Source organism: Denticeps clupeoides, chromosome 6 (genome assembly GCF_900700375.1).
Source record: "Denticeps clupeoides chromosome 6, fDenClu1.1, whole genome shotgun sequence".
In the NCBI taxonomy this organism is placed as follows: domain Eukaryota; kingdom Metazoa; phylum Chordata; class Actinopteri; order Clupeiformes; family Denticipitidae; genus Denticeps; species Denticeps clupeoides.
This window is the reverse complement of record NC_041712.1, coordinates 10,887,226-10,912,276: the sequence shown is the minus strand read 5'-3', so window position 1 is coordinate 10,912,276 and position 25,051 is coordinate 10,887,226. Positions and strand designations below refer to the sequence as shown.

The 25,051-nt window shown below is 43.7% G+C and overlaps 1 protein-coding gene across 5 annotated transcripts; it reads left to right on the top strand.

Moving 5' to 3' along the window:
* The first annotated feature begins 5,773 nt into the window (after positions 1 to 5,773).
* nsd1b (nuclear receptor binding SET domain protein 1b) lies at positions 5,774 to 24,578 on the top strand. 5 transcript variants are annotated; one of them, XM_028984356.1, is made up of 23 exons: positions 5,774 to 6,040; positions 7,081 to 7,813; positions 7,941 to 8,082; positions 8,386 to 8,558; positions 8,692 to 10,474; positions 10,625 to 10,746; positions 10,835 to 11,099; positions 14,372 to 14,493; positions 14,616 to 14,661; positions 15,175 to 15,347; positions 16,198 to 16,329; positions 16,869 to 16,989; positions 17,132 to 17,332; positions 18,227 to 18,406; positions 18,810 to 18,966; positions 19,090 to 19,295; positions 19,415 to 19,527; positions 19,921 to 20,190; positions 20,349 to 20,465; positions 20,570 to 20,711; positions 20,819 to 20,925; positions 21,091 to 21,292; positions 22,217 to 24,578. In XM_028984356.1, exons 2-23 carry the CDS (start codon positions 7,100 to 7,102, stop codon positions 22,675 to 22,677), a joined length of 5,949 nt encoding a protein of 1,982 aa, XP_028840189.1. In that variant the 5' UTR covers positions 5,774 to 6,040; positions 7,081 to 7,099; the 3' UTR covers positions 22,678 to 24,578. The 5 variants fall into 5 exon arrangements, with proteins under 5 accessions (XP_028840189.1, XP_028840191.1, XP_028840190.1 ...); XM_028984358.1 differs by lacking the exon at positions 5,774 to 6,040 and adding an exon at positions 6,189 to 6,229; XM_028984357.1 differs by lacking the exon at positions 5,774 to 6,040 and adding an exon at positions 6,189 to 6,235.
* The last annotated feature ends 473 nt before the right edge of the window (positions 24,579 to 25,051 follow it).

Sequence of the window (25,051 nt, the reverse complement as noted above, 5' to 3'; positions counted from 1 at the left end):
CTCTCCTGAGAATATGCAGCACGTTCTCATATTTTATGGCTAGGAAAGAATGTCTTCTCTCCACGGGACCAACAATCTGGTTTTGTGGTGTCAGGTCATTATTGCCTCCTGTCCAGTTACAGTAGCACACAAGTCATCCAAACATCTAGTCTCATCCCCAGGGACAATGGGCATCAGTTCACAGGTGTGAACATTGGGACAGCACTAGACTCCTGATAGCAGAAAGCAACTAAGGGATTAGGTCAGTGTTGTAGGTTTTAACTGTACAAGAATGGGCGAAATGATCCGGACTCAGGGTAGCGGAATGCTGCTGGATTTGCAGGGAAACAGAATGAGGCGTGTACCTAATGGTGATATAATGGGCCTGGGGCAGCAGAATGAATCCGAAAGAGGTAGAATGCGTGGCACTGAGGCCTGCAGCGTGGGGCTCAGTCTCAATGCTGGCTGTGGCAGATTGACGTCTCAATGAGAGCCGGCCAGCGCCAGTTCTTTCTGCAAGCAGCATTTCATGCCTGCGCTGCCTCATTGTCCACTACCAACCCCCTCTGCTCACACTCTCTCGTCTCTTTTAAGGGACCAGAATGGGGAGGGACGGAGCCCATCGGCCCGTCATGCCCCACTACCCCTCAATTGGTGTCTGAGTCGCTGGACGCTAAACTGGCTTGCTCCATATATCTCCGCTTTGCATATGAATAAGGCCTCTATTGTTCAGGCCTAAATGCATATTAAACCTGTCTGAAAACAGCCCACGCCCCACCCACCAGAAAAAAAAGGTGAAACGTTTTCTCCCTCTACACCCTCTCTTCCTACCATTCTTTAAAAAAAAAAATCTAATAATTAATTGGACATTGTGAGGTTTGGGATAGAAAAACAGTGTTGCCTTTGAAAACCAACCAGCTTGGCTCCGGCCCATAAAACAGAGTAAAACCTCCATTGCCTGGTTAAGGGATAGGATGTTTACAGTTTTCCTAAGTAAGTTATACACTGCCGCCCCCTTGGGCTTTTGTCCAGTGCCATATTGAGATTTACAGCCCCCTCCTACCCCGGTCCAGTGGGTGTAAATAGACTTGTTGAGAGCGCAGACCGTTGTTTTTCAGGATACGTACATAGTAAAATCCCTCCTACTGCTCCAATATTGTTCTGAAGGAGGAAGGGAAAAAAAAGAGACCTTACTCTCGGAGAGACATTTCTTTCTCCTGGTCTCTCCTGAAACAATAGATAAAAGACTGAAATGACCCGTCCTCCATAAGGGCACGGGCTCATTTGAGAAAGGATTGCTGGGCGGCATCACCTCATTCCCATCACCTCACCCCCCCAGACCCTCTTTTTCACAGATTTACCAATTGCTGCTTTTTTTCTTCACTGGCTCTGCTAAAGCCCTCTTTTATAGACCTGGCGTCCTAGTCAAGTGAAGCTGTGCTGAAATGTCCTATTCTGAAAATGACAAAATGCTAAATCATTTTTGGTGAAGCCCCCATATCTGAAAAATACCCAACAGGGTAAAAGAGACGACGTCCTGGGGTTTTTGAAGCAAGTTGAGCAGTCAGTCCCTGCGAGTTTGAGGCCGCTGATGCAACCGTGACTATCTAGAATGGGGCGAGCTGCGGAAAACAGGCTCCTGACCGTACGGGCCCCTGGCCTGGCTCTTTCTCCTGCTGAGGGAACCAGCTGCACACCAGGAGTCCTCAGCTCCCCTCAGAGAGTTCTCCCCCATGGGACGACACCTCACCCAACCGCTAGCAGCCAAGACACGGCTCATATACATCACCCATCTCTCTGTCCCCCACCCCCCCACATCACCCGCTCTCTGAATAGGGGCTCCCCTCCTTCAGCTCTCTTAAGAAAAGAGGTTGGGCAAGGGAGCCCCTGTAGACACAGTGAGAAAATGAAGACCTCTGGTACCCTCCAAATCCCCAGGAATTTCTCATTAAGCATAGGTCTCTGGCTCCTGAGGACCCAGGACCTTCACCCCCCCTGACCGAAGCCCCTTTACCCCGAACCCCATCCGCCCTCGTACTCCACCCACATGACGGAGAAGCCCACACTCTGGCTGAACAGAATGGACGATCCTCACCGCTGCCTTCCCCCCCAGTGCCCTTATGTGTCCCCTCACCCTCACACATCAGCCCCCTTCAAATAATTAATCTCTCTTCTTTTTCACCGTCGGTCCCCCCTCCATTGCCAATTCCAGTCTTGGGTTTTGAAAAGCTCTCAAGATTTCCTCTTCTTTTCACTTGCCTCTATTTTAACGGGAAGCATGTTGTGTGAAAAAAAAAAGATAAAAGCTTTGTACAGCAGAGAAAGAAGAATTAACAAAGGGAAGAAGGAATCTTAAATTTTCACGTAAAAGTTGTACACGTAGTACTGCTTTTGCCATGAGCTCCAGACATATTTTGTTAAGTGAGAGGATTGCCCTTTCTCTCTTTTTTTTCTTATCAAAATGTCTCAATCCATGGCCAATAAATGAATTTATTGTTATTTAACGATTACATCCGAACACATGTTTACGTTTTATTCAATGTATTTTTATTATGACTGTTTCAGTACTAGGGCATTTTCCACAAGAACAGTCATTTGTATTGGAAGCTAATATTGCCACCTAGTGGGAAATTGAGTAAAACGCACACACAGAGCTTTTCTACAGTATTACAATATTACAATATGTCAATATTAAACATATTTAGTATTTCAGTCGCTAAGTGAATGTCAGGGGGAAAAAATGAAGTTTGATTGAAATAGCTTTCTTAGTAATAAACATACCATGGTTCCGTCTCACACTCTTATACAGATACTGGGGCAGTGGTAGCCTGGCGGTTATGGAAACGGACCGCTGGTACAAATCCCGAGCTGCTAAGGTGCCACTGAGGTCCCCTTGAGCACACTGGGCTCCCTGGGCTCCTTTCGTAGCTGCCCTCTGCTCACTAAGGGTGATGGTTAAATGCAGAGGACACATTTTGTTGTGTGCTGCGTATCACAATCACTTCACTTTTTACTGTCATTTAGCACAAATTGTAAATAATATTGTGGTACGATATTCCAGGAACAACTACAACAGAGATCGCCAGAAATAGAGAGAGAGAGGGAGAGAGAGAGAGTGAGAGGTGTCACAAACAAACAGAGACAGCTGTCAGCTGGGAAGAACGGGGTCAGAGTTCAGACCAGGAAACCATGGGGGAGAAGAGCAGAATGTCTAACAACAGGATGAAAATCAATGTGTGTCTCTCTCTCTCACACACACACACACACACACACACACACACTCTCAATCACGAATGAGCACAGGAAACCAGGAGGCGCTGCCACTGTCCTTGCGAGCACGTAAGCGTGTGAAAGTGAGTTGGCTCCAGCTGCTCAGCAAAGTGAGCAGGGTGCCCTCTCACTCCCCAAGACCTCCGGTTTGTGAGGATTAATGGACTTGTGGCCCACACCCCCACATCACTCTTCACAGGCATGACGTTCCAGTGGTTTTATGGTTTTGAGGATTGACACGTTGACTTTCATGATTAAAGATGTCCTTCAAAACAAGATGAAATTAGATAAAATTCATATGAGAAGAATACACCTATGTGAGCCATGCCTCGCCAAAACGAGCTTTCAGAGGATCTACGATAGAGAATTGCTGATTTACAGCAATTGTTGGAAAATAAGTATTTGATACACATAAAATTTTTCAAGTTTTTCAACTTACAGACAATGACGAGACACCTCAACTGTGAGAGACAGAAATCTAAATCCAGAAAATCACATTGTTTGATTTTTTAAATAATTATTTGCATTTTCAATGCATGAAATAAGTTAACAATAGAAAAACAGAACTTAATATCTGGTACAGAAACAGTTACAAAGGTCAGATGTTTCGTGTAGTTATTGACCAGGTTTGCACACACTATAGCAGACACACAATAGAAACCGGTCAAAGTTGAGTGTATCTACGATGAAACTTACAGATCTCTCAATCCTTTGTAAGTGGGACAACTTGAAAAAGTGGGTGAAATACTTATTTCCCCCACTGTTCCTAAAGCAGGAAAGGGTTACAAAACAATCTCAAATACTTAAGAAATTCAGCAAACATCATACAAATGCAGACACTTTGGCTACTCTACCAAGAAATGAGCGCCATGTGCAAAATGGCCACAAGAAGTGACAGCCAAAGATCTGAAGGCCTCATTTGAAATGGCTGGCGTCTGTGTTTCATGAGTCATAATGACTTTCATGAGTACATACAACATTGAACAAGCAGGATGTTTCTGGCGGGACACCACGACAGAAGTCACTGCTCATTAAAAAGCACATTGCTTGCAAAAAGACACATTGGCTGTTCTCAATAAAGACGCGAAATAGCAGAATCAGAAAACATCCGATCACAACTTATGACAAATTAATTCAGAAAGAAATGAAATTCCAAAATGCTTCACGCAATTTTTCTTGTCACTGGAAAATTCTGAATAATGTCCTATTCAGGTCACAACTGAATGCGTGTGCATGTGCATGTGTTCAGATTTCTGTATCTTAGCCATGTACTTGCCCACACAGTCAGGAACTTGCTGCATGTGATATTTGATTTTCTAATGTAGTGGAATAAAAGCAATGGAGAGATGCACAATGTTGCTTTATATTTATATTTAATTTAATAACAAAGGTAACAGAATATTGAAATAACACATCACCCAGGCCCCCATGGTGCATTTATTAAAGGGAATAAGAACAATTTTAAACTATCCAATTTACAATAACCTAAAAATAAAAAGCTGATGCACAAGGAATTAATCCTCATAATGACTAGCTTGTCTGTGTTTCAGACTGTCTCGTTTGTGACCCACAGCGTGGATTTGCTACCCTCTGCTGTTAATATTTATTACTACAAGACTTTTTTTTTTAAGGAAAAAATTAATATTACTATAGTTATACTCTATATATCTATAGTAATTACAACATTTTTAATATACAGAGCATTAATTGGTGACTGTAAATTATTGAGTTACCAACACTTAGAAATATGAGAAAAACACATTCTAGAAAATGAAATGTAGTTTAGTTATTCAAACCAACATCCTACAATATTATGATATCTTTAATCCTCCAAATGTCTGTTTTTCCGCACGACAAGAACCGCGGAACCACCCCTGTGACCCTGTAACCTTTCCGCGGGTTCGGGTGAGAGGTCGCCGTCGTTTTCCGCCGCTAGGCGGCGTGTTTCCCGGCGAACGTGGCTGAAGGCCTTTCAGCGTAAACACCCGCGCCGTGGGGTTTATTCTCACGCGCCGTGGGGTTTATTCTCTCCGCTGGCGCCGTGAACTTTCTCTTCTTTCTTACACAGCGTTCCACGCAATAACACACGTGCCGTTCTTTTCGTCACGCGTTGTGCGTCAGTCACGCAGCTGTTGTTAATGTGTATTACAACGTGTCTGATACGAAGGCGAACCCACTGCCCGCGCTCTGTCGACGCGGGTTCGAGACCACTCGGGGCGACTCCATCCACGTGACCGCCGGGCCTGCGCCGCCTTTCCCGAGAAACACGACGTGGAAAATTGATTTAAAAAAAAAAAAAAAAAAAAAAAAAACGCCAGGCCGTCGTCGCCGGGCCCGGTCCCCCTCCCTCCCACCAAATCCAGGGGCGCACGCCGTGGACAAAAGAGCCGCGGCGGGGCAGCGCCTGTCCGCGCCACGGTCCCCGGACGAGGCGACACGAAGCCGGCCCTCGTTATCACGGTTTCATTTCACGCCCGGGACACCGTCATAACCCGGAGAAATGGCGCCCACGGGCCCACGGATCGTATTTCCCGTCCGGGGTCCACGCCGCCGCTCGGTCGTTTCAGGGGGTTTCTGGTGTTATTTGGGGGGGACGCGGGTGTTGGGATGCGGGTCAGTGCGCCAGTTCACACACGCAGAAAGACGAAAATCCGACCCGTTTTGTGTCTTTACATCTGATCTGACATGGAAATGTTAACACTTTGTGGCCTGTTTTGTAGTCCTCGACTCCATTTTGAGGCGTCCGGTCCACGAGAGGGAGGAATAAAAACAGGCTTTTAAAGTCACGCAGGTAATATTCCCGGGAGATCTTTTTTTACACGATCCAGAGGAACATGTGGTCATTTAAAACAGTATCCTTTAATAAATAATAATAATTATTATAACAATAATACACGTCTGCTGTCCCAGTGGTGACATTCCCACAAGTTGTACGTGTGTCTGTGCGGGAACGGCGTCGCAGATGCTGCGTGGAACGCCGGTCCGTGTGCGTGGGTCTCTCGCCGCGGGGCCGGGTGGGGGGAGCGGATCGGTCGTCCAGAACCAGGGGGGCAGGTCGGGCGATTTCGGGAAGTGTGCCGGCTGGAATCTTACTTTAAAATAAAAAAAAAGAAAGAAAGACAGATAGAGAGGGAGGGAGGGAGGGAGAGAGGGGGGTTAAAGGAAGGAAAGCCCACGGGAACGCGGGATGGCACGGGCCGTGGGGACGAGTGAAAGTCCCCTTTTTGAAGTGTTTTAAAGGGGCGGGCCGTGGGACCGGCGGCTAGCCGGAGAGCCGTATGAAGAACATGCACTCGGGTCCGTGGCCTAGTACCGCCGGCGCGCTGCGGGTCCACTTCCACGAGCCGGCCAGGGATCGCGTTTCACGGCAGAGAGCGGGGGATCCGTGTGAGTGGTAAGATCGCCCCCGGACCACGCCGTCGCCGCGAACACGGGTCTCCGGTGCATGGCGGCGGTGACAGCGACGCTGGCGCGTTCGGCGGCGGGTCGTGGGCCGTTCCGCGCCGTGACGATGCTGTGGGAGCAGCATCCGCGCCTTTGCGGGATAATCGCTGCGGGGACGCGTGGGTTTCGGCCGGCCGGGGCACATGCGAACGACACGCGACGACATGGCTGTCACGCGTGATGCAGAGTAACGTGGAGGGCAGGAAACCGTGCATCAGAGGAATTCTAGGATATATGTGGGATTTTACTCTTTGCTGTACATCACGCAGTGTTTGGGTATCAGTTCTTCCTGTAAATCAGCGACGTGGGGGGAAAAATCATTTGTACCTGGTGATGAATAATAGTAATAAATCATTTTATAACCATTTTTTTTTTTTTTTTTTGCAGATGCTGGAGCCGTCACAGAATGAATCGATCATATGAAGCGACAATCAAGGATGCGCTGGACTGCTGCTCGCAGCCGTGGGAGTTCCGAGCCGCCGACGGCCCCTTCGCCTCCCCTGGACAGCGGTGCCCGGCCAGTCCAGAGCCGCCACGCGCCTCTCGCCTGACCTTGGCCGCCGATCGCAGGTCTTCGTCGGCCCACGCGTACAATAAGCACTGCCCTCCTTCATCCTACAGCCCCCTGAAAAGGTTGCGCGACCTCACGTCCATGGTGAGCCACCCCGACCTGTCCCTCTCCGGGAGGGACGCTCGCGACCCGAGGAGCCGGGACGAAAGGAAGCGCCACGCGCCTCCTGCGCAGCAGCATGGCAGGAGAGCCGGACATCTTGAGAAGATGTGCCGATCTAGTCCAGGTTTAGAAGCTGATTTGTACAATGCACGTCCAAAGCCCAATGGCTGCCTGCACTTTGAGTCCACTTTGTTTGAGAATGAGGACCGCAAGGAGGAAAAAGTAGCACTTTTGCCAGCAAATCACAAAGGGTCGAATATATTTTGTGGAGCAGGAGTACGTAGTGCTGGAGAGCCTGACATTTTTATCACAGACTTCAGAGGGAAACATGTGCTGAGTTCGGATGGTTTGACACCCGCGGGAAAAAATGAAGACATGTCAGAGGAAGACTCCGATGGAGACAGTATGTCACTCTGCCTGTTGAGCCATCTTCCAGAGGTCACAAAGGTACGTTTTGTTGGATTTCTGAAATAAATAGTCATGGTTCTTTTTCGTTAAATATGCAATGCACATTAAATCATTTCAAGTTTATGACTATTTTGTGTGACTTTTATTGTCTGGCGTCCACTAACAGACAACCAGCCAAAAAAAGAAGCCTGTTGTTCCTGTGAAATACTTGGAGAAAGATGTGATCTGGGCTAAATTCAACCGTAGACCATGGTGGCCTTGTCAGGTAATTGTGGATCCAACAAGAGGAACCTGGCACAAAATGAAAGGTACACTAACATATTCATGAATACAAAATAAAATACAACATACGTACAAACACAATCAAACAATTGGCCAGAAACAGTTGCATGTGACATTTATACACACACACACACACACACAGTTTTATTTAATTTTTTGATGAAAGCCTCATAAGCCACAACCCTGGTTGAACCCCTAACATTTTGATACCAGTGTCTGACAACTAACTTATTACAGGATACAATAGCATCAGGTCATTTGCATGCTGCGTAACAATGTAAAACTGAACCAGTTTCCATTCAGAATACTGTTTCTCTGTGTTATGCCAGAGCCGAGCGACAGGCCTTGTTGTCAGTACTATGTTCGGACGTTCGGTGAGCCGGTGGAGATGGCCTGGGTTGTGGGAAAAGCCACTCACCCATTTGGAGGCGGCCATGAATTTGAGCAGCTGCCGGTGCTGAGAAGAAGAGGAAGACAAAAGCTTGAAAACTACAGATACACTGTAAATATTAAAAGATATTAAAACCTTAAAAGATATTAAATATTAAAAGCAAAAGATATACAAGCATTATTGCACGTTGTGTTAAATATCCATAGAACTACATTGAACCATTCCGACTTGAATGTCATTGCAGATTCCCAAAAGATTTCAACATTCATGGAAGGTCAGTGTGGCTGAAGCAGAGACTTATCTCTGTAGCCAGTCCGTCCCTGCATCTGCCGGGAGTACAGAACGGAGTTCCACCGACAAAGCCGGAGAAGCATTTCTTTCCGCAGCCATAGCTCCCGCCTCATGCAGTAACGGCTCGTTCAAGAACCATCCGGCAATGGCTACCAAAAAGCAAGGGAAAAAGAAGTCAAGCAAATCCACGAGCGTGATGACAAAAAGGAAGCGGTCACAGTATACATGCTTCAAAGAGCCAGACCCAGGTGACATTGGTGACAACCCTTATTCTGACATTGATTCAGTACCGAGGATTTTATGCCCTAAAGCCAGTCAACAGCTCCCTCAGCCGCCTAAAATTCAACCCCCATCCCCTACAATGAAGGAGGTGAAGAGAACTGCAGATGAAAAGAGTGGTCTGTGGTTCAGCCGAACAAGCAAAGGTCAAGAAGCTGCAGGTACAGCCCGTCCATGTGTAAAATCTGTCCACAGGTCTTTTGGGAAAGTCACTTGCAGTAAAAAGTTTCCAGATTTTTCTACACCAAAATGGAGAGACAAGGGATTGTCTGGACTTGAGCATCTGTCTGAGGAGTCCATCAAGGCTCTGGACAGACGTGTCACATGTCTTCCTGCTAGCAGTCGCCTGATGACAAGAGCTCTGAAAGCCTTGGAGGAGGCAGACCGAAAAAAGACAACTCTCTTTAACATCCAACTCCTGGACAGCATGTCCCCCAACGTCTGTCCAAATGCAGACTGCAATGCAAATGATGACTGTGCTTCACTGAGTGCAGACCAAAACCATGTATTACCAGAGTCTCAAACCAGGAGCTGCCCATCTCCCATATTGTCTAGCATAGAAAGCCAAGACTATGAAGAAGAAGAGGATTGTGTTGCATCTCCAGATTTTGCTGAATCCTTAGCCATTGATTGTGACATGGGTACAAAAGATAGTTGTGTTCCAACTCCCAGCTTATCTGTTTCACCATTAGTTGGTAGTGCTGATCCGTTCCAACAAATAAATGAAATCACATTCAAATCCCTGAAAGAAGCAAATGGCAAACCTGTGCCTTTTCAGACAGACACTAACTACAAATTCAGCACCTTCTTAATGCTGCTAAAGGACATGCATGATAGCCGGGAGAACAGTGGAGAGCCTCTAGTGATGGATCGGGAGCAGTTGGGTGAACTCATCAAAGAGGAACCCTCTCTTATTCCAGAAGAGGACTTGCTTGGTTGGCTAGGGCACTTCTCTCCAACAAACACTGAAGTAGTCTCGCCATGGCAACATGGCAAACCGGCGGTGGCCAAATGTAGACAGGCTATGGTTCGGCAGAAGTCTAAACCTAACTTAAAAGTGGACAAGAGTCCGGTTACATTACCAGATGACTGGCCCTCTTGCATAACTGAGAGTCCGAGGAGACCACCCAAAAAGCCGTGGATGTCAAGGTCCAAGAAGAAATTAAACAATGTTGATGTGCCTTTACAGCATTCAGAGTTTGAGATGGAAGGGAATTCCCTGCCAGCGGAAGACACAACTGTGGGTAATTTTCTAGAGAGCGCACCCAAAAAACGCTGGCAGAAGTTTGACCAGGGTGAAATGAGATTTGACAGAGACCCCCCTCCAACGACAGACCAACCTGCAAATATGGATAAAGGATCTGTACCAAAGAAGGGGTCAGAGCAAGAGGAAATGTCCCATACTTCAAATATATCTTTGCACACTCCATACAATGAGGTCTCAATTGTTCCTACAGGTAAGAGGACTGGGTAAGTGAGTGTAAGCCTCTAACATGATTTAAATGTTGAACAGTGCTTGAACACGCTATGTTCAAAACATAGAGGATCGCTGATGTATTACGGAAATGTGCTATATTGCTTGCTCACAAATGTGTTGTTGTCTACAGCAAGTACAGAGCAGAAACGCCTTAGAAAGCCCAGCAAAAGACTTCTTGAATGGACGGAAGAATATGATCAGATTTTTTGCACAAGGAAGAGAGTGAAAAAGAAGACGGAATCTTTTGGCAAGGTAGCTCGATTACAACCTTGCACAATGTGGTTGTAAATACAATATATATGATCATAAAAAAATATATAATCATTCTTTTTGATCATAGATTGCACAGTTGAAAGTAACCGATGAAGAGCGGCTGACAAAGCGTAGTTCAAAAGAAAATGCCATAAATTCACTCCCTGAAACGCAGACCCCACCTCCAGAGGAGTACAAGAGCAGTGAGGAGAGCAGTGGAACAACCACTCAAGGGCATGATGGACAAGCCTTAAAAATCAACACTCTAACCCCGCCCCCAGAGACAGCACCCTCTCCCGGCGACAAGGTGTCCACACTGGACCAAGAACAATGCCAAAACAGTTTGGAGTCTGGTATGACACACAAAAATCTCTCAGATAAATAAGCTCCTGATTAGACACAAATGTTTTATGTAACCATTCAAACTCGTGAGGGACAGAATGCGTATGAATGAGCAGAAAAATAAAAAAAGGAACAGGGCAGGAAATAAGGCCCAGGTGAAATGGTTATAACGGTGAACGGAGACTGAATACAGACTGGATGGGGACCAAGATGGAGAAATGGGTCTCAGACGAAAGGGCCACAGGATACATAAAGTCTCATAAGGGCCCTGCAAGAGCCTCCTGGTAAACCCAAGACACAGAGCCCAGTGGAGCTGGCTGCAGTGGCATGGCCTACTCCTTTCCCAGTAGGCTGAGCGGACCATATATTAAAATCCATAGGTGAACTTCTTCCTAAGCCCAGCCTCCTCTAGGCTCTGGGAGGCCAGGTTGAATGCCTTCTCCATCACAAGTGGCCCTACAGTCTCTCCTTCCTACCGTAGTGTGGCTGGGTCCCTTATCCCATATATGGGCACAATTGTCCCAGTTGCCCTTGTATTCCAGGCAGCCAGATGGAACATGGCAGAGGAGCTCTGAACCGACTATAACCTGCATGACAGAATGGATCGTGGAAGAGGGAGAGAGAGGTAGAGGGAAGAGAAAGAAGGAGTTGAAGTTAGGACTCGTCCACACCAACGTTCACGCCGTTTGCTGCGTTTATGGAAACTACATCATCAACATCATTCACCAACCACAATGTTTGATGCAACTAATGTTTGGCATGACAGAACTAAAAAAACTTGCTCATTTTTACATCCAGTCAGTGAGCAACTGCAATGCTTCACTCGTTTTCAAGCCATGGTGGTGGAGATACTTTTTTAGGGGAGGGGTGGGAAATTCTCTGGGCAGACAAAGCATGAAAAGGGGAGGTAACGTTTCCCCTTATGATGACATAAGGGGGCCAAATTCCAGATCCGACTGTCTGAGCTGCCGCTCTCTGACGGTGAAGCAGAATGGCCAAAGCACTCGTTACACTTATCGCCATTTCTAGCCACTTCAGGACCATAGACAGGCTAGAGGAACATATGTTAATGTTAAATAATCTCACAAAGTGAAATTGTCATGATAGGGGACCTTTAAAACTTAAAATCTACATAAAAAAATCATCCTGGTTTGATCATCCATGACATCAACCGAATGGCATGTAAGTGTACACACAATAGCAACATTTTCCTCTTGTCCATCAGGACTTCGGCAGTACTTGACGCCAAGAAAACCTTGACATTACAGTTTATTTGAAGACAAATTTACCAAAGACTGGTTTTGAAATTTTGCTCCAATGAGCAGAAAACTGGCCCACACTCGCCCAACACCACGAACACCAGAAAAAAACGCCTGCTTCAGACATCCGTGTGAATGAGGCAGCTCAGCTGTAGTTGGAGCTTCTCAAATCACACTGGATACAAGACAGAAGGAACGTCGAGCCAGGAGGGCAGGTGTGGGTACGCTGTTTGTTTATTGCCCAGTCTGCTGGCCCCTGAGGTTGAGGTGGTCCCGTCAAAACCGGTTTAATGACGTCATTGAGTCAATGATTTGTCTTCCATGCCTGATCTGTGTAGGTCATAGAGGGCTCAAGGTCTCATTCATTTTCTTGGACATTTTTTTTGGTCAGCGGTCAGGGAGTGAGGAGCTCCAGGGAGTGAGAGAATACAAGTCCAGATGATGAGAACACATTTTGTTATACAACAAACTAGAACAAGCCTAAGCGAAATATACAGCTAGCTTGCAAAATCACCATACGCACGGTGAATCATTGTGGTGACAGAAGGGTTGTCAAAAAATTGATTCTCAGATATTATTCGATACTAAAATATAATATCGTTTTTGATACCAATTACCACTGGTATTGATACTTCAATTCCAGTTTTGCATCTGCTGCCAATGAGAGACACTTTTTATATAACATTAATATAAGTTCCTCTAGCTTGTCTATGGTGGTACAGTGGCTAGAAATGGCGATATAAAGAGTGCTTTGGTCATTATGCTTCATCGTACATAGAGTGGAAGCTCTATAAGGGAAAAGCTTACCCAATGTCCTGTCTGTGCCAAACATTGTGGTTGGAGAATGGTGTTGATGATGTCATTTCCCTGAATGGCCGCTCACTTCTATTGGCCTCTCTCCTCCTCATTAGCATTTAAAGCTACAGAAACAGAAATGCGTCCTGGGGAAATCTCATTCTGGGACTAATTCAACGTGGCTGTAATTCTGAATTAAGGCTGAATTTCAGAAAGAGACCTCAGATACATTATTAGGGGACGACTAATACCTATATAAAAATCAAAAATAATAATTATGTCTTAAAAGGGGCCTTTAAACATAATTGTGCAGCACTAAGCTTGCTATAAAAAGTAAAAGTCAAGATGTCTGGAAGTATATTGCTTCAGGTCGGGTTTGGGCTCGGGTCGGGTCAGGTCAAGCTTGAATGATCGCGGTGAATGATCAGTCAGTCAGCAAATGCAGTAAACTTCCGGTCTACAGCACCTATTCTTTCCATACGATTTGCTGCTTGTATGTTTGTTTCAGTGATTGGTAAAAGTGTTTGGCATTATGTAAATTAGTTTTATTAAATGCAAATTTTAAAATAAAATGCTAATTCGATCTTTAACTCTCGGCCACCGTCGTCTGGTTCGTTATAATTATCGCAAAAGAAATGAGGAGTGATTTTTTTAAAGTTTGGAGTGATTTTTTTTTAAAGTTTGGCTCAAAAACAAACACATTTCTTTCATTCAGTTGTTTATTTATTTTTATGTATTTTGTGTAGTATTGAAAATATACTTCCTTAGTATCGGTATCGAGTTTGAAATTTCAATATTGTGACTGTTTCATCAGCTGAAACTGGTGCTATAGCGAGGGAAGGTCGAGAGAAAATGGACACAGTGGTGGGGCAGTGGTGGCCTAGCTCGTGAGGAAACGGACCTGTAATCAGAAGGTTGCAGGTTCGAATCCTGAGCTGCCAAGGGGCCACTGAGCAAAGCACCGTCCCCACACACTGCTCCCCGGGCGCCTGTCATGGCTGCCCACTGCTAACCAGTGATGGTTAAAAGCAGAGGACACATTTTGTTGTGTGCAGCAGTGTATCACAATGACAATCACTGCACTTTCACTTATAAACATTGTATTCTACTGATTTTCTCATTTTACTTTTTATAGGAATTTTATAGGAATTTTACTAATGGTGTCTGGTGGAGTGTAATCAAACAACATTGTAATTTATTCTGTTGTTTGTTTTTACGTTGTGTTTTAGATGGTGATGCTTTGTTCATGAGCAGAAAGAGGCAGAGGAAACCAACTTTGAAGTTTCTGGAAAGTTCGATTGAAGCTGAGCTTTCTATGACCTCAAAGAGAAAGACATGTAGAGGATCCTTGGTAATAAACTATATTGGCACTTTATAGAAATGAGAGCATTTACAATATAATCTTAAAGGTATTTGTAAAATGAAATATATTATCATCTTTATTTATATGTAATCCATGACTTTGTTTTACAGGTTAAATCTCAGAAGGCAAATTCTTCCTCATCTGCTGTTTTAACTGGTGAGTTCACAGCATTGTTTACAGATTTTCGTTCTTTTTTTCAAATTCTTTTGTAGCAGGTTTTTGGAACACATGACACCTAAATGCACATAAATATAATCATTATATATTCTATATGTTGTTATGAACACTGATACTTGCTTTTATGATTCGTTCATGTTTTCTGTTTTTGAACTTTAACAGCAGTTCCCTGTAATTATTAGTGTTTGCTGAGCGAGTAAGGAAGTGGACTTGTAACCGAAGGGTTGTGGGTTCAAATACTTAATTGCCAAGTTGCCACTGAGGTACCATTGAGCAAGGTACCGATCCCTAGTGCCTTTCATGGCCACCTGCTGCTCACTAAGGGTGATGGGTTAAATGCAGAGGACACATTTTGTGTGTGCAACATGTGCTTTGCTTGTGTGTATCACCTTAACACTATTGCATGTTTATATGGTATTAATCAACAGAGCTGTCTGTGGTGCTGATTCATAAAGAATGAATGGGTTAAACATTTATATTTTTGTAACACAGATCCAGGGCAAAGCACATCTAAAACCAAGCGCAGAGCTCCTGTGGTGCCCTGTCTCGCCCCCCTCAACACTAGTCATGTGGGCATTGAGAACATACCTGAGAGTGCTGCCAGGGAGAATGTCTTGGATTCCGCTGAAGATGCCTCATTAACACAGAACACCTATGATTTAGAGGTAAGAAGAGACTTTTTGTCTTTTTGCTTAATTGTCTATGTTTAAATTATCTGTACAATGTATAGACCATATTCAAGTCCAATTACTCAAGTAATAATATTTGTATTAATTTACAAAACTTACTGAAAACAAGTCAGGCTGTCAATCCAAAGACTCAATCATGGGAGGGCCAGTATGGTTAAAGGTTTTTGAGATGTTCTTGCAAAATAGCCGATGATAGGGGCTCCTTCCAAGGCTCTACATGTCTTTATCGTGCCCAGTCTGGCCCTGCATGAATTAGGTTGCCCACTCCTGCACTAAATCAGTAGAAGGGCATTGCTACCCCCTCTTCACATGGTAATAGCACAAATAGAGTTGAATATATATTAAGGCCTGTGGAGACACAGGCACTAAATGTAGTGTAAGCTGTGACCTAATGCTTTGTTGAACATTTGTAGATGGTTTCTGTTCATGAATATAGACCACACCTGCAGTAAGATGGGGACCCTAGTTTTTATCTGTAATTACATCATAGATGACAATATGTTAACTGAACTATTATATCCCTTAAAAATGAGCATCACAAAGAAGATGACAAAACCTGATACACTTGAAATAATCTTACTGCTTCCCACAAAACTGTACAGGAGCACCACAGGTACTATTAATAATGCCAGTAAGTTCACCCAAAGCACTGCTTCGCTCACTGAAAGGGAAATTAAGTTAGTTCAAAAAATTGTCCAGAGCTATTCAGAAGAAGCTCAGATTTGAACCATTAATAAATGTATTAATATTAACATTGTATTTATAGTACATTAAACATTTGCCTGATGGACTTCAGCCTGAATCTCTTCCTTGGGTCTTTCTTCAGGATTTTTCTAATGCTTATGACTGTCCTTCATCATTGAAGGAGAACTCCTTGACAAATGATGATGGCCTGTCTGCTAAAGGATTCTCAGCAGAGAAAGTAGGCACAGCTTCTGTTAAGGATAGTGTGTGTCAGGTAAGCACTTATTTTTAAACGATTAACGTTAGTGCCAGAGCATTGTGCTAAAGATAAATGAGCTGGTTTTATAACGCATCTATTGAATAGGCCAGCTTGGAACATCTAGCTGATCATAACTGCTATCATTGGTGGACTAGCGGGTTAGGAGGTGCACTTGTAACTGAAGGGTTGCGGGTTCACATCCTGAACCTCCAAGGTGCCACTGAGGTCCCCTTGAGGAAGGTATCGTCCCCACACACTGCTCCCCTGGCACCTTTCATGGCTGTCCACTGCTCACAAGGTGATGGGTTAAATGCAGAGGACACATTTCATTGTGTTCGTCGTGTGCTGTACTTGATGTGTATCACAATTGACAGTGTAATAAAAAATTATAGTAGTTATGTAAATGTAGTTATGGAGTCTTTGGAGGATTTATATTGTGACACTTTTTTGTTCTGTTTTCATTGCAACTATGGTTTTATATATATGGACTATATACTGATTTGGTCTTTAAAGAAGCATATAAATACTGACTCACAGTAATTCATGGTCTCAAGGTTTGTGAGAAAACTGGAGAGTTGCTTCAGTGCGACGGTCAATGTTGTGGCGCCTTCCACATTCCTTGTGCTGGATTAACAGAGACACCTGGGAAATTTATATGCCAAGAATGTTCCTCAGGTAACAGAACATTCTTTTATCTTGAAAAGAATCAGATAACGATGATGCTATTGGCTAATAGGTTACTGTACACTATATAAGTGAATATTCAAAATTAGTCACATTCAAAATCACTGAAATCATAGTTTCTTTTCTTCTACAGGCACACATTCTTGTTTTGTGTGTAAGAAGCCTGGGGATGATGTCCGGCGTTGTATGGTGCCAATGTGTGGCAGATTCTACCATGGCAAGTGCATTGCAGACCTTGCACCAACTGTGCCTCTAACCCGTGGCTTCCGCTGCCCCCTACACGTCTGCCTGTCATGTTTTATCACCAACCCAACCAATCCTTCTGTCACCAAGGGTGAGTACTCCCTTTTCTTTATTTGACCAAGTTGCTTGCCTGGCCGTGGCCACTATGGGCCACTATCAAATACAAGAACAATGACCTCCCAATTTGTTAAGGATTTGTCTGTTTGTGTTTACTAAGCATTCCTGTTTACTGGCATTCCATAACTCTTCCTTGTTTCGGGGCCTTGTCCCCATTTATTTAATAATTGTCTGTCTCAGTCTCAGTGTTATGTGATACACAGAGAATCCTGAGATGCAATACTGTATTGATATATGAAGTGAAAGTCAAGTGATTATCATTGTGAAACACACAACAAAATGTGTCCTCTGCTTTTATCCATCACCCTCAGTGGGCAGCCATGAAATGGGAGCAGTGTGTGGGGACGCTACTTTGCTCAGTGGATCCTCAGTGGAACCTTGGCGGATCGGGTGCCAATCGATCCGGCAACCTTTTGATTACGGGGCCGCTTCCTTAAACACTTGGCCACCACTGCCCAATATTGCTTACTACAACAATGATATCGGTTAATTATTTAATACTTAACATGTTGCTGGAGAGTTGCCTATGATTCCATTATAATAGAAAATGAATAAAAGGTTATTTTAGGTAACAGTTTTATATATTAAAATAAGCTATATTTTACTGTAAACCACTGCATATTTTGAAAAAAAAAAAAAAAAACTACAGAAAACATATACTGTATAATTTCAGTATGTGCAGTAGTTGCAACAATATAAATTAAAGTTTTGTCTTAAGTTGTTGAGCATCAGAGTAACATTATGGACGCTCCAATAAAAAAAAAAAAAAAGCTCCTTCAGACTGGTTAATTTGCATTTTTAACAACACTCTGAGCAGAGGTTCCAGTGGCAACACTGAAATATGTACTGTGTTTGTGTTTGTTTCCAGGTCGCCTTGCATGCTGCGTGAGGTGTCCTGTGGCATACCACACCAACGACTACTGCATGGCGGCTGGGAGCGTCCCCATTACCCAGAACAGCTTCCTGTGCCCCAACCATTTCACCCCTCGCAAGGGCTGCCGCAACCATGAGCACGTCAATGTCAGCTGGTGCTTTGTTTGCTCAGAAGGTTGGGACCTGACTAACACTGGGCACCATCATTTATTATTAGGACACAGCCATGAATTCCAGCAAAATTACAGTATCGGTCAAATCTTTGGACGCACCTACTCTGAGGTGGTTATAGAGACTAAAATGGAGTCGTTTGAATAATCCAATGCAAGAAACATATTTACGCTTGAAGATTGTTTACCTTCATGTCTGCTTCACTATCGTCATCATCAAACACTGCTTCATGAGATGCTCATTAACACGAGTGAATGATAAGAAAGGATTCCTTTTTGTTTGTTTGTTTGCTTTTTCCTGTATCTCCAGTTTTGTTCTATAATGTAAAAAATGCAAGACCAATACATTTTAGACTGGTGGTGTATGTATTGTATTGCATGTGTTAGATGGGTCTTTATTTTCTGTAGGCGGCAGTCTTCTGTGCTGTGAATCGTGCCCTGCAGCATTCCACCGAGAGTGTCTGAACATTGACATGCCAGAGGGCAGCTGGTTCTGCAATGACTGCCGAGCTGGGAAGAAACCACATTACAAGGAGATAGTGTGGGTTAAGGTTGGCAGATACAGGTTCGTGGATGCTGAGCTTTCATTAAAGTGAAATCATGTGTGATCTTTTAGATGTATGGATGTATGGAAGAAGTGCCTCTGCGGTACAATCTCACCACCGTCTCTGTCGATTCCTCTCACAAGGTGGTGGCCAGCTGAAGTCAGTCATCCCAATAATATTCCTGAGAACATTATGAGGATGAGGCATGATGTGGGCGAGTTTCCAGTGCTCTTTTTTGGTTCTAATGACTACCTGTGGACCTATCAAGCAAGAGTATTTCCCTACATGGAGGCTGATGCTAATAGTCAAGATAAAATGGGGAGAGGTGTTGATTCAACCTACAAAAAAGGTGTCCTTCTCCCAAGTTCTTCACTTAAATCAATAGCCCTGGAATTTGGTTGCTGGCTGTGAAAACCAATGTGTTTTTGAACTGTGCTCATTGACAAATGTTGTGCTTTATTCATTCAGCTTTGTCAGAAGCTGCGAAGCGGTTCCAGGAACTGCAGGCAGAAAAGGAACTCAGACAACTTCAGGAGGACCGGCGAAATGACAAGAAACCCCCTCCCTACAGACATATAAAGGTATTTCTGTTTATCTTCATTTTAATACAAATAGAATGGTGCCAAATAGCTCAGATTCACTGAATCCCCTCAGTTTCCCAACATTACAAATTACATATGGTTACTTTAAAACATAAAAAAGGTCATTAGTCAAAAAGCTAAGTATATCTACGATTGAGGACTTTTGGGTAGGCCCAAACCTCTGGCCTGTAATAATAGTATTATGTAAGTGTTTATTGCAGATGTTCAACATGTCTTTTTAAAGTGAAAAGGTGAAAATGACAGTCATTGTGATATACTGCAGTAGAGCACAAAGTGCACACAACAAAATGTGTCCTCTGCATTTAACCCATCACCTTGGTGAGCAGTGGGCAGCCGTCTATCTTAAGATGATCACCGTATTTCTGTTCACAGGTAAACCGACCAATTGGCCGAGTGCAGATCATCACAGCTGACCAATCAGAGATTCCTCGCTGCAACTGCAAGGCTAATGATGAGACTCCCTGTGGCATGGACTCTGAGTGTATCAATCGTATGTTGCTGTACGAGTGCCACCCTCAGGTGTGTCCGGCTGGCGAGCGATGCCAGAACCAGTGCTTCACCAAACGCCAGTATTCCCAGGTTGAGATTTTTCGCACTCTGACTCGAGGCTGGGGCCTCCGCTGCGGTTACGACATAAAGAAGGTAACGGGGACAGTGTTTCATATTTATTCGTACTTTAACTTCAGTCTAAAGCAAATTCCTGCCAGACAACAAATTCCCACCAGAGAGTGTCATTTGCACAAATGATTTGTTGGACACGTGGCTGTCGCCACTGCCTTCACTTGCTCTCTGTTCTTCAGGGAGAATTCGTGAGCGAGTACGTGGGGGAAGTGATTGATGAAGAGGAGTGTCGGGCCCGGATCAAACATGCTCAAGATAATGATATCTGCAACTTTTACATGCTGACTTTGGACAAGGTGCTGCAGATACCTCCTGTCAGAAGCTCAGAGCTTTTGTTGGGTTTTTTTCCATGCCCATGATATCCTGTTTTTTTTTTTATTTATTTATTTTTATTGAGCAGGATCGGATCATTGATGCCGGTCCCAAAGGGAACGAGGCCCGCTTCATGAACCACAGCTGCCAGCCCAACTGTGAGACGCAGAAGTGGACAGTGAATGGTGACACCCGCGTTGGACTGTTTGCACTCACAGATATTCCAGCTGGTAAGTCCAACTCAGAAATAATAAATGATAAACCCTTATTAACATTCATACATTCATTAACATGCATACCTTGCTTTGTTTAACCTGTTTTTGTATGATGTGTTAAGGTACGGAGCTCACCTTTAACTACAATCTTGAATGCCTGGGCAATGGCAAGACTGTGTGTAAATGCGGGGCACCCAACTGCAGTGGGTTTCTAGGTGTCCGGCCAAAAGTAAGAAACGTTACACTTAAAATGCAATAATAACTGCATAGGTCATTTTATATAGATCTATAATTTTAAAAAGCATTTAAATAGAGCTAGTAATCCTAGATCAGTGTCCATGAAATATTTTCATTGAATAAGCTCAGCATTAGTGTAAATTATGTTGTTTGCAAGAATCAGCCCCGTGATGAGGACAAGGCGCGCAAGCTGAAGAAGAAAGCCCACATGAAAAGGAAGCTGAAACTGGAAGTCACCAAAGAGCGCGAGGACGAATGCTTCAGCTGTGGGGACGGAGGCCAAATCATCTCCTGTAAAAGGCCTGGTTGCCCAAAGGTCTATCATGCAGACTGCCTCAACCTCACCAAGAGACCAGCAGGTTAGGCACACTTGTCATCTGGCCACATTGCTGAACTCCTGTTGTAATCCTTTATCTCTTAGGATCATGACATTAGCAGTGGTGAAGCACATAGTGAGCTGTTCTTATCTGACTTTAATTAATTGAGGGGGAAAATCAGAAAAGGAGAGGTCTTATCACTCCCTAGATAATATTTATCATGTACCCAGATAATACGCATAAGTATACCTTTATTGCATTTCATGTAAAGATTGCCTTTGAAAAACGAAAAAAAATGTGACTTATTGATTAAAACAAATAGAAGGGTCCTATTTGCCTGCTTTAGTTTCAAAAAGCGTAATTCAAATGTGTGGAAATAGGTGTCATAATTGAATTAGTTTTTTTGAGTGTACAGCAAACCAAGGCACGAAAGAGGAATTGCTGTTTATCTGCTGTATTCGTAAACAGGAGTTATCTTGGGATTTGTTCAGTTGTCGTCGTAATATTAATTATTTTATCTGCATGTAAAAAAAGGGCATTTTATGTTAAAATTCACTGCTGCTGGTGTTGAATGAGGGGGCAGAGTCTGAGGGGGCAGAGTCTGAGTGATAATCGAATGGAGATCATTTCTGCCAAAAAAGGTTTTCTTTTTAGTTAGAAGTTGCAAAAAGTAAATTGAGTCAATAATACCCCAATTCGAATCAGGACAATTGTCAATAAAAATGAACAATTAATAATTGATAAGCGTATAATCCCCTGGGCTTTTCTAATCTGTTACCTTGTTCATGCGACAACTCACTGATGTTGACAGTCGATGTATGACACTGAATACTAATTCAAAGTTCTAGTTATTTTTGCAGATGCTGTTATGTTCTGACAACCATATGAAAATTAAGAAACTCTCTGCAGGTTGCTGTTTGTTGAAAGAGGAGAGCGTGAAGAAATTTTTTTTTGTGTGTTTGGCAGGACGCTGGGAGTGTCCCTGGCATCAGTGTGACTTGTGTGGCCAGCAAGCGGCCTCCTTTTGTGAAATGTGTCCAAGCTCCTACTGCACACAGCACCGAGATGGTATGCTCTTCATCTCCAAACTGGATGGCCGCCTCTCTTGCAGCGAGCATGACCCTTGCGGCCCAGAGCCACTTGAGCCTGGTGAGATACGCGAGTTCAACACCAGCCACTCCTCTTCATCTTACCCCACCCCAACTGCTGGGAGTGGCATGTGTCCTGGGGAGGTTCCGGAGGTCAGTGCCCAGGCTAGCCTGGAAAGTGGCATCTCTGGTACCCAGACCTGCTCATCCATCAGCGCTCCGCCATCCCCAGCCTCCGATAATTGTGAATTCAGTCTCGCCATGAGAAATTCCTATTCCCCTGTCTCCTCCTACGAGGGAGAGGAAGATCAACTGGCACCCGAAGAAGAAGGGAACTGAGGCTGAATCCGAACACAAAACCAAATTGCAGCATGTTTTTTACTGCGAGGCATCGCGCTGTCCAGAAAGGTTCGCTGACATCACTAACACATAAATCTTGTCAAGGTCTCATGGCAGCTCACAAAATATTTTGGTTTCAGAAACCAGTCACTTTCATTCCACATCTTTCCTTACTGTTCTGTTTTCTATCTATCTTATTGCAAACTACCATCCTAGTAACCTATCTGGCATCTAGCATCCAAAATCTATCATCCTTCATTAAACCAAATAATATATAATACAGCATATCCCATCACAACCTAGACTGGCCTTGCTGTTGGACACGTGGGTAATTTCCAATGGGAGTTTTTACTGGGTTGTCCTGGAGTTCTGTCGTCCTTGTCTGGACATTGCGGCCCTGTGTAACATTGTGGATGCTTCTAATCACTACTTCCAAGTTGTATTGACATCTTGCCTTATCTTACTAAACAAAATTGAGTAAAAAGCCAAAAAATAATTGAAACACAAGACTCTTAAAGACAGGCAAAATTACTCATGGACCACTTGTGTTTTGGACCAGAACCCGAGGTTTGGCTTGGCCAGTGTCATGACTGGTAGTGCGTAGCCCCACCATCTTCATGAAGAACCTTAATGTGAACCGAAGGGTTGCTCTTCAAGTTGTAAGTGTCATGCTGTTGCACATTTTGCATATTTATATTACCTGCTGGAACGCACAAAGGACTGAGGTCAAGACCTTCCCACCATGGAACCTTTCTGATCCACCATTGCAGTGACATTTGAAATATGTGCATTTCTACATGCTCCATGTACATGGCTTCTAGTTTCCATTGTTCCCAAACAGTGAACTGTCAGGAGTTCGTTGGATTGCTAACTGGCAACATTTTTAGAATTAAAGGTGCAATCATTACTTAACACATAAAAAAACAGACATGTACTTTATGTTTCACTTAAAACGAAGAGTTGCGGGGTTTCCTAGAAATATGTTCCTGCTCACCTTTCCAGTTTGATGTCACAAGCAACAATAAAAAATAATGTCACAATAATTCCAGTTCTACACACACCAACAGGGGCACATTTTAACCAATCAGTATAGATGGATGGTGTTTCCTTTTTTAAAATAGCAATGTTCTTTTCTATGTGGTGGATAGGCCAATATATTTACATGAGTATATTTTAACAAGCCCCCAAACGAAGCTAAATGAACGTTTGGTTTAGTAGTTTTAAGAGGATATGTGTCTTACTGCTGAAATTACATTCTGGACGTATGCTGTGTTTTGCTGTAGTTTTATAAAAGTGCCGTTGATATGATGCGTTTGGGAAGTGGGGCTCTAATCGAAACAGAGAATTTTAGGGGAGGAGAAAATAAGAATAATTCTGCTTTTGGCGACCTCTGCTGCCACTCATGGTTTAATGGTTCAACGCTGAAAGACGACACTGCTTGCAAATATCACGGTTTCAGTGTGAAATGTCTCAGCGTAACGGCTGATCGGCGTGTTCCACAAAGCAGGTTTTCTCGCATAGCTGGGGCCACTTATGCTAGAACTCGCCATTGTCCCGCTAAAAAAGTTTGGACAAAGAGCGTCCCTGTTTAACCGCCATGCTTTCAGGCTCAAGTTAACACCCTGCTTCGTGGTACACAGATGTACGTACGGGCCTGTGCATAACGGAACACAAATCTCTGTATGAAGAAATGGCCGCCTTCTCTTCATGTGAATAACAGGACTCTCTTCACCAGCTCCAGAAGTCAATTTGAAATTAGGAGAGTGTATCCGATTATTCCCATGTTCCAGCTCATCCCGGAGTAACATTGCAAATGCTACAGTAGTTACAGTTAGGATTGGGGTTCATTTTGGATCTCTGCATTTCAGGCCATAGTTTTTTTTTTTTTTTTAATAAATTGATCAGTCCACTGTGTACTTTTTTTTTTTTTTTTTTACTGTTTTGCTCTTCACAGACAAAAACCAAGTCTTACTTGAAATATTGTTTCAGACTGAATTCAACATGCCTATCGATGTCTTATTTCGAAAGGCAGTAATATGAAAAGTGAAAGTGGTTTTGTCCTTGTTTTTCCCAGCACAGCACCCCTTGGTGAGCAGTGGGCAGCCATGAAACGGTGTGTTCAAGTTTGGGATTCCACTATTTACATAATTTATAAAGTAATTTTAATACATTATTGCTGTGCAACATATTTCTGCATTTTGCGGTATTCTCACCTCTGTACGGCGCTATGATATAAACGGTCACATTCATTCATAATTTGGTTCTTTTTACTGCCATTGACTTGTTGGTTACATTCATCATACATTTCTAATTAAAGTAATCAAGTGTTACAATTAAGCTGGCATACGTGTAACGACACAAACCACGTTATAAA